At 40.4% G+C, this 9,787-nt stretch overlaps 1 protein-coding gene across 3 annotated transcripts in view; it reads left to right on the forward strand.

Moving 5' to 3' along the window:
- Window positions 1-8,175, forward strand: part of b4galt5 (UDP-Gal:betaGlcNAc beta 1,4- galactosyltransferase, polypeptide 5) — a 47,228-nt gene extending 39,053 nt beyond the window's left edge. For 2 of the 3 annotated variants that reach the window (XM_036007731.1, XM_031316817.2), the window contains exons 3-9: window positions 88-201; window positions 598-725; window positions 1,846-1,962; window positions 2,139-2,326; window positions 2,421-2,543; window positions 3,054-3,155; window positions 3,875-8,175. In XM_036007731.1, the coding sequence (XP_035863624.1) occupies window positions 88-201; window positions 598-725; window positions 1,846-1,962; window positions 2,139-2,326; window positions 2,421-2,543; window positions 3,054-3,155; window positions 3,875-4,022 (920 nt within the window). In that variant the 3' untranslated portion in view covers window positions 4,023-8,175. The remainder of the gene's footprint in view (window positions 1-87; window positions 202-597; window positions 726-1,845; window positions 1,963-2,138; window positions 2,327-2,420; window positions 2,544-3,053; window positions 3,156-3,874) is intronic. The other variant, XM_031316818.2, reaches the window with a different exon arrangement.
- The last annotated feature ends 1,612 nt before the right edge of the window (window positions 8,176-9,787 follow it).

Consider the following 9,787-nt stretch of genomic DNA (forward strand, 5'->3'; position numbering starts at 1 on the left):
ACCACACAGCTACACTCATGCAGATAAAGACTGGTTTTAAATGCTTCTGGTTGTTATGTTGATAGTCCTATTTGTGTGTGACTCCAGACTATGCCTATGACTTCAACGTGAGCGAGAGTGATGCTCCTCCCACCACATACCTCCCTGAGGGCTTCACCTACCTCCCCTCTCAGGTTTGTCCTGAGAGGCTGCACACCATGAGTAAGTTCACGGTTAAAGCTTTGATTGGCTGATAATTCTGTACTGTATGAAAGGCACCAAATGAGAAAATTTTTTATCCTTAGTTGACCTTTACATAAAGCAGTTGCTCTTCAGGTTTTACTGGCCTAGTAACATGTGCCCGTAAGTAAACTGTCATTGTGCTTCTGTGTTTTATTTGGTCAGCTGTTACAAGCTTTGACAAGCATTGTTCTTTTTTCCCCTCCTCCCTTTTTCTTCATACCCTTTTCAATTGTCATTAACATTTTCATCATCTCTTTTCCCTCATCCCTTACTTTACTTTTTGATCCTATTCACATGTATGCCATCGATCTCTCTCTCTTTCTACCTTGCTTTTTCTTTCTTTCTTTCTGCCCCCTCAAACACACACACACACAGAGGGCAGGTTGGAGGTGAATATGAGTGAGGTGTCTTTGGAGGAGGTGGAGAGATCCTTGCTGGAGGAAGAGCCTAACATGGCCCAAGGAGGCCACTGGAAGCCCGATGACTGTTTACCTCGCTGGAAAGTAAGTGTGGATGTGTGTGGATGATTGTTAGAAGGTCTGTGAACGGAGAAACACAATGCAGATGCTCCCATACAGGGCATGAATAGTTTTTAGTATGAACGTGATCTAGATCTCAACCAAACTGAACACATATGGGAGATTTTAGCAGATCATCAAAGCCCCAAATGGAAGAAGTTTGCAGCATTCACAGTCCATTCATACAGTGCACATACAGTTACTGGCATGTCTGACTCATGTCCCAGTATGTGTCATATACACGATTTTACACCACGTGCCTGCTTGCTCTGTTGCTCTCTGTGCAAATCAGGATGATGTGGTTGCTTTGGTTGACATTGAAATGCAAAAATATTTTACACAAAGGCGAAACGTGATTCAACCGTTTTTATGTGCTTTGCAGTACTGTTTCATAGCCTTGAACTGTGTTCTTTTTTGTCACTTCCTTTTGTTGTCCAACAGAGCAATCTTGCCTGCCATCTGTGTATCTGTCTCACATTCATTTGCCCAGAAGGACTGTGAATGTTCTGACAACCAAATCTCTCTCTCTCTCTCTCTGTCTCTCTCTCTCTCTCTCTCTCTCTCTCTCTCTCTGTCTCTCTCTCTCTCTGTCTCTCTCTCTGTCTCTCTGTCTCTCTCTCTATCTCTCTCTCATCTACCTCTATTGTTTCTCTCTTAGCCACTCATTGTTTTCCATTTCCAAAGCTTTTTGTTGCTGTCTGTGACAGTTTGCTTTTCATGGAGCTTCAAAAGAAACTTAAAACAAGGGACTGTCATAGCTACCACTCTATTGGGAAAAATAAAAACATTCAGTGCTTCAGTGCTTCTATGATTGATGCATGCCAGATCTCATTGTGAAAATGAGATTTCAAGAACCTGCCATTCTATTGTAATGATTTGTTGGTGGTTTTTGGTGCTGACTTCACCCACACTTTCCCATTTACCTACTGCTGAGAGATCACAGCTCTCAGAAACATTGACTTTATGCAAATTGTACAGTTTACTTTGTTGCGCAGGTCAGGCTGCTCTGGTTCTGTGTCCCCATACATGTATGTGTATGTATATGTGTTTGCACATGCATGCCATTTCATATCTATTGTGTTCTAATCCATTTTGTGTCCCTTAGGTGGCAATCCTAGTCCCGTTCAGAAACCGACATGAACACTTACCCATTCTTCTGAGACACCTCGTGCCAGTGCTGAAAAAACAGAGACTTCAGTTTGCCTTTTATTTCATAGAGCAGGTATGCATACACCTATTCACGGTCATTGGCAGGGATTGACAGATTCACCTGTGTAAAGTCCAAACAGTTGCACGAAGTGAGTCTCCTTCTCAGGTTGTGATAATGTCTGTCTTTTACAGTTGTTAAGCTGTCGCATTATGACCTACAAAAATAGGGTCTCTTTCTTTTTTCTTTAGTTGGGCACAGAGCCATTTAACCGAGCCATGTTGTTCAACGTGGGTTACAAGGAGGCTATGAAGGACCTGGACTGGGACTGTCTGGTCTTCCACGATGTGGACCACCTCATGGAGAACGACAGAAACTACTACGGCTGCACAGACATGCCCCGACACTTTGCGGTCAAACTCGACAAGTACTCCTACATGTGAGTCCTGATTCTGTCTCCATCTCCATGGGCATATACAGTAAATGTATTCCTCACATAATATGAGTTTAATATGTGTAATTGTCCCTCCAAGGCTTCCGTATAATGAGTTCTTCGGTGGTGTCAGTGGCCTGACGGTGAAGCAGTTCAAAAAGATTAATGGATTTCCAAATGCATTCTGGGGCTGGGGAGGAGAGGATGATGACCTCTGGAACAGGTGAGGGGAACACACACACACACACACACACACACACACACACACACCCACAGCTGCAGCATGAGGCTCTCAGTATCGTTGACATAAGGCATCCTTAAAAAATGGGTTAGGTCAGTTTGCACATAACAGGCTTTTGTATTAGTTTTTGTTTGTTAGTGGGTTTTTTTCACTCTATTTGCTTTTGCCACACAACATTGTTGTCCCTCCCCACACCTACAAAGCGCACAGGCAGCTGTAAACACTCAGGGCTCTCAGTAAACACCACCAATTCTGCCAATTGTTTCTGTATGTAATGAACCCTTTTGTATGCAGTTATTACAAAGCCTTTCCCTCTTGTATTTGTACATGTCTATATCATGTTTCTCACAGTGTTAATATGATAGTATGGTTATCAAAGTAATAGTTATTATGCTTTTTGTGAAAATATGACAATCGTAGTGATCACTGCAATGCTTGTTTTGCCTGCCTGTGTACATTGTGGATTAATAGAGCATTAATATGTTTGTGTAGGGTGCAGTTTGCCAATTACACAGTTAGTAGACCACACGGAGAGCATGGGCGCTATATGTCAATTCCACATCACCATCGTGGGGAAGTCCAGTTCCTAGGAAGGTTGGTGTCTATACATGCACAGCTCATTCACACACACACACACACACACACACACACACACACACACACACACACACACACACACACACACACACACACACACACTTTGGTTAAATGTGGAAGCTGCTAATTTGAATGAGGCTTAGGCTCATGTGGTGTAAGCCAGTCACATGAGAAAGCCAGAGTAGTGACTTTGAGAGAATTTCAACTCTTTTAAAGACTTTGCATGTGATTTGCTTGTATGCTTCAGGGCTGAATTCCATCATGCTCTCTCTGCTCACACAAGTTACTTAAAACAGCTTTAGGAATAAGTGTTTCTTTCATTTGTTAATAGGAAGGTTTAAGGATTAGATACTATAAAATAATTTCTCTTAGTAAATCTTGTATGAAATTATCATGACTAATCTTGTGTTTTCATGTAAAACAAATGCTGCTGTGATCTGTTGATAATTCCCACAGAAAAAAATATGCAACTGTCACTTTCTATCTACACCACCGACAGTGTTGCAATGTCAGACAGTTTTACCATCTAATAGCACAGGATAATAAAACCTGTTCCTACATGTTATCTCATTGTTTATTAATGCTCAGGTGCCACTTAATCTAACTTGTTTGACCTGAACATTAAACTTGCTTTGTATAGCACTGGATGCAGAACGGTTACATACTGTTTTTATTTTTCCTCTCCTCATTGATTTATTGATTGCTTGTTCTTGCAGGTATAGTCTACTACGCCACTCAAAAGAGAGACAGAAAGTGGATGGTCTTAACAACCTAAACTACTCCCCCCTAGTGTCCAGGAGACCTCTCTACACCAACATTACAGTCAGCTTGAGCAGAATGCTTGCACCCATAGCTGACTACTGACGTAGGAACAGCTGGACTGCAAAACACCTGGGAATCAAAGTCCTCTGGGACATCAGCCATATCTCACCAGTGGCAGCACTGCTTAGGACTTTTTAGTTGATTGATTCTTTGCTTAATTTCTTTAGTTTGTATGCAAAAAAGGAGACTCAAATAAGTATGTTGGATAAATCATATAAGAAATTAAGGATAAATGCTGCACTTGCTTGTGCCACAGTCCATCAGTCCTCTCATCTGGGCTTAAATAGTCTTCAGTCTCCACATGCCTTTTGCACCATTTTGGCCTTCAGCATTCATTCATTTATTCATTCATTTTCTAATTCAGTCAATGATTAGCTCAGCCCTACACTATTGTGCTTGTTTATTAAAATAGGCCATGATACACACGCACACAATAGTTTGACTTACATGTGCTGACCTGGTCCCTGAGGCTTTGAGTTTTACTTTGCTCTTGCACTTTTTATTTTCATAAATGCAGTAAGCCTGTGAAAACATTTGCATGCCCACACGATACAGCAACTTTTAAACTGAGTGGACTCTTGCAGCTGGTTCTGCAGAAGGTTTGCCAAATCTACAAGTGAAGAAAGCAAGAGAAAATTATATAAAGTGTGAGTGTTTTCGGTCATGTATACTGTATGTGAAATAGTTTATCCTGACCTATCCTTTAGAGAATATTAATACCTTAATCATCTCTCACCGACTATATTTTGTCCTGTGAACATACCATTTGAAGACTAGGATATTTGTGTTTGCATAGTTGAATTGGATGTTCTGGCTGCCTGCATGTGGCTATATGTTGGAGAGCAATGCTCATCCTGTTAGCAATAAGCTGTAATATCAGACAGCAGAACTTAGACCTGACTTCCTCACTATACAGATGCAATAGCACGGGTGCTATCATGCCCTTATTGGATGAACGAGAAGGAGTGACTGCGTATGCAAACTTCACATTCAATACACCTTTGCCTAAGCAAACATGCCACCCTTTTCAGAACCTGTGTGTGTATATAAGTGAGGGACAGCTATGCAAATGGCCTTTATGTATCCTGTTGTCAGTGTAAGGTCTTCAGGGTGACCTCTAGGAGACTTCACCCCTGAACCTGTGACTGACTGACTTTAGACCTCACTTTGTGTGTGGTGTGCAAGTCTAGGCCAGGGAGAGATGCACAGTTGCCGTTTTGTTTTTAGATCCCACATCCTTAATGTTTATTCACCTTCATTTTTTACAGGAGAGAATTGGAGGTAGAGAATACTTGATTGCCGTCCCTGTCACTTGTGTTTACAGAAGCTTTTGCTTTGTTATTTTTCAGATTGTCTAGTGTTAGTAATACTGTTTGCTAGCCCCCCTCCACCATGGGTGCTGTGAGAACTGTATCTTCAACAACCAATGTATAGCTGCCTAAAAATTCTTTTCTTCTTTATCTAGACATGGTAGGGGAAAGTGGATCTGAATGCTTATCTTATACGTCACGTAATAAACCATTGATTAGCTTTATTAGTTTCTGGCCAAGCTTGGCCAGTGAGTTTGTTTGCCTAAATCAAACTTCAGGATGTTTGTCGAAATTAGAATTTTCGGTTTGGTTGGCATGCAGCCTAACACTGCATTGACAGACTGACAGCACTCAATAAGGCTGTTGCTAAAATGTCCCTACTCTGATTTGTGTTTGACAGTGTTGATTTTGAGTAAAATATTCCATTACTGTGAACGTAGTTCATTTAAAAAAAAAAAAAGAAAAAAACATGCAGACACTCTCTCTTCACTGTCTTGTCCTCTAGTCATGCAGCTACTTCATTTCACACAAATCGCCTTGTATGCATTTCTTAAGATGTATCTTTTGGGGGGAAATTTGGGTGGTTGACAAACTGTTGTGTTCCCACAATGAAATAAGAAGTAAAGAGGCTGGACCTCATTTTATTTATTTGATCTTTTATGGATTATTTTCTTATTGTAATTGTTCAGGTTTTTTTTGTTTTTTTTCTTGCGGTTGATGTGATGATGTAATAGGTGACATATGACAGACTGTGTTAGATGCACTGAAACTTGTAGTTTATGTGTATTTGTGTGGGATTGTGAGGTTCAGGTCTGTGTAAATAGGAAGCCGTTTCATTTCATTAAGCCGCAGATTTCCTCTAAAGAAATGAATAGCTGGTTTTGATGAAATTGATGTGTAATAATCTGCTGAATAGACACGTTGGAGGAGGCCATTTTGTGTGACAACCACAGGAAGAGCAAAACGCCTAATCAGAAAATGCTAGTGGTCACTGCCTTTCACTGGGCACCTCCTTTATACTAATTGATAATCAATGGTGCTGACCTTCCAGAGCTCCCTCTGTGGGAGTCTCTCTCTACGTGCTAACTGGAACCATACTTAACATCATAAAGGCTAGTATCGACAGGCAAAACATCCCTCTACTGCATATAGGTGGCAAAATATATTCAGTATTTTTACATCCACACATTTGTAAACCTGCTGCCTTTTCATCCTGCCAGATGAAGCTCATTTGTATATTTGTTGCTCTGGTTCATTGCCAGAAACAGAAACGTGGGTTTACCTTCTAGCCAAATACTCAGCAGGTGCCCAGTGGAAGTGATGAACAGTAGCAGCATTTGTGTTTTCTTTTCCATGTGTGTTTGAAGAAATGGCTAAACCTTTCAGAGGTCTAACTGTCCTCCATCTATATTTTGAGTTTATTTTGTTTTCCAGCACTGATATGAAAATGATTTATAGTTACCTGGTTGTGAACAACTCACAGATTATTTTTTCTAGTTCTAGTACACTTACATGATACACTGTATATTATTATATTTTCTTGTTTTCATTGCTTTAAAAGAAAAGCTAGATGGACATATAGCAGAAGTCAAATGGTTTTAGTTTAAGTATTCAGGTGACTGTTCTGACGTGGAGCGACCTCTCAATATACAGATGTCCTCTGGATGACATAGATATTCTAAGAGTCAGCATTAGGCTTTATACTTCACAATGTGGAACATGCAGTTTCATCAGCCAACACCATTATCAACAAGATGGGTTTTTCACTATGACTAAGTAACGGGGCAAATCAGTCAGCTCTCTCTTGCTTTTTATTTAAAACAGGAAATGGACTGTTTTAAGTTTGTGATAAGACAGTACATGGTCTCAATCCAGACCAAGACCAAGCCTGTTGCTCACTAAAGAGGCTTCATCGTACCATAATCTCACCTGCTCTGATCCATTCTGTACCAGTTTAAATGAAGGGACCCGTGCTTTGGGCATCTGACAAAACTGGCAGCCTTAAAGCTTTTTAATTTATTGCAGTGTTTTTTCACTCAAGTTTTTTTTATAAGCAAACATATTTAAATTGAAAAAGTGCATATCAAGAAAATGATCATTGTAAATATTGTTGTGTGTAGTGTTTTAGAAGTTCTTTAAGGTCTTAAATCACTACAGATGCTAGCATAAAGAACAAGGCTTTGGAGCGATTTGGCTGGGAGTTTATCTGGTGCCATTCAAATGCTAGTGAAGCTTACACAGCGACATCAATGTTTTTACATCACTGCTTTCCAGCACAGCCTTTTTTTTAATAATTATTAAAAATATCCTTATCCCATAAATTTTAGATTCCTCTCACAATCTCTGAGGTGTTCTGCATTTCAGAGGCCTCCCTGTACTTAAAATGCTGGAGCAGTAGAAGAGACATATCATGGCAGACGCTGTCACATGAAGTTCAGTGTCCTTGTTTGTGAATGTGATGTCTCTTTGATAGTGACAGCAGGATGGGTAAGGTGTAGGTCAGAGGAAAGCACTGCAGAATAGCGATGTGTCAGCCAAAAACACCGTATGCTTACAATGCAATGAATCACAGGCACCCAAACCAGCGACACAATCCACTCTAAAATTCACACAAATTATTTTTTTGTATGAAAGCTTACTATTAAAAAAAGATCCACATTGCTCAATTAAAAATATATCTTCTCTGATTGTAAGGAGAGCAATTCTCCTTGAATTGAAGCCATTTGAAGCCACTTGTCAAAACTTGATGTCAGCCTTATGTGGATCTGTTTGTGTATCGGCATATTATCTTTTGATTATTGAAATTTGTATGATGGAGATTTTCTTTTATACCATCATTGTTATTGTCAAAGTACACCAATAAAATGAAACTTGTAAAAATACAGTACCCCGTCCCTGCTTGTGTTTTTGTTCTGTGTGCATATTGAGGTCCATCTGCTTTCAGTGTGCTTTCCTGGAACTGCTGCCTCTAACCAAGCATTTCTTCACAGTGTGGTCAGTAGCTCTTTTTTAAATATTCAGAGTACTATTTTGGTTATTCTGCATACTATGCATGCTGCACAGAGTGCAAACAGGCGCACATACTTAGATACAATTAGTTTACACCTCATTACCTACTTGTATTATAGTATTATACTGTAGTTTTAAAAGACTGCTGTCACTTTATATAACCTGAATGGCTTATAAGAGATAACGACAGTAGCTAAGACTGGGAGATGTTCATTGAGTGTGTCCAAGAGGATATTCTGCAAAAAGGAAGAATGTTTCTCTCATTAACTTCATATAATGGCAGAAACTGTTTGAAAGTCCTCTAAAAATATATCTATCCTTAACTAAGTTTCCTCATAGTCTGAAGACTTAATGCCTGCATGAGCACCAAGTAACTGCACTGTAAGCAAGGATATAGACAGCATCACGTCTCCTCGCCAAAACGTATGATTATCGTCTGTGTTTGTGGCTCTTGACACTGGGCTGTGGCTCTTGTGCTCCATAGTCACCAACAAAATCCCAGCATCTTAGGTCCAGATTCCTCCAGACTTCTTTTAATAGTCCCACTTTCCACTCTTATCACTGTGTGTGTGTGTGTGTGTGTGTGTGTGTGTGTGTGAGAGAGAATGTTCACATCCGGAATCCGAGACAAAGATGATGCTTGTTGGGATTGTTCAGCGTGTCACCCAGAGAAGAAAAACAGAGAACAGAATGAGATACTTTGACGAGAAGCACTTAAGATTCATTGTATCAGAGCAGTTCCAGCCCTGTGGCATTTAGCACATTAACTCTGCATATCCGCTAGTCAACAGAAGTGACAGCTGATAATTTAATTATGCTCTCGGAAAAGGAAATCCTAAGTGGCCGGGATGGGATATCTACATGGGAATTTAAATGTATTCCACAGAATATGAGCGCCACTTACCACACTGTTTTTCCTCAGCAAAACCTAAGGAAACAGATTGCGATGGCAGTAATTCATGCAATGTACTGCATTTGAAAATGTGCACCTCCATTTATCCTCTCTGAAAATGGTCCTGCTTTCTCTCCTGCTGTGTAACAGTAGTTGCAGTGTTTGTGTGTGAGAGGCTTGGCAGAGGCACAGAGCCCGGCTGGGGTAGCCACATCTTAATGGAGTCTGCGAAACACAAGGCTTTGGTATGCTAACACCAGTGTCACTTGGCTGTCAGACTCACACAGAGGACAGCTCTTAAGATCTCTAGAGTCGTCTCGAGATTTGTATACAACACACGCCAGCATACACATACACATCCCTTATTATGTGCCACTCAAAGGCTCTGATGTCATTTGTGTCGCCTCTGCCTTTGTATTCTGCTTGTGTGTCTGTGTCAGTGCACTTCTCCCTACAGAGTGTCTTAAACTGGAATCTGAATCAGAAAATAGCTGAACTTTTGGCTTTTAACATTTGTGGCTTTCAGTGGATCAGAATCGTGTTTCACTTTTCATTCACACTTCCTCTGTGCTCCTTTTTGGGTGGGTGTGTGTGTG

Source organism: Sander lucioperca, chromosome 12 (genome assembly GCF_008315115.2).
Source record: "Sander lucioperca isolate FBNREF2018 chromosome 12, SLUC_FBN_1.2, whole genome shotgun sequence".
In the NCBI taxonomy this organism is placed as follows: Eukaryota; Metazoa; Chordata; class Actinopteri; order Perciformes; family Percidae; genus Sander; species Sander lucioperca.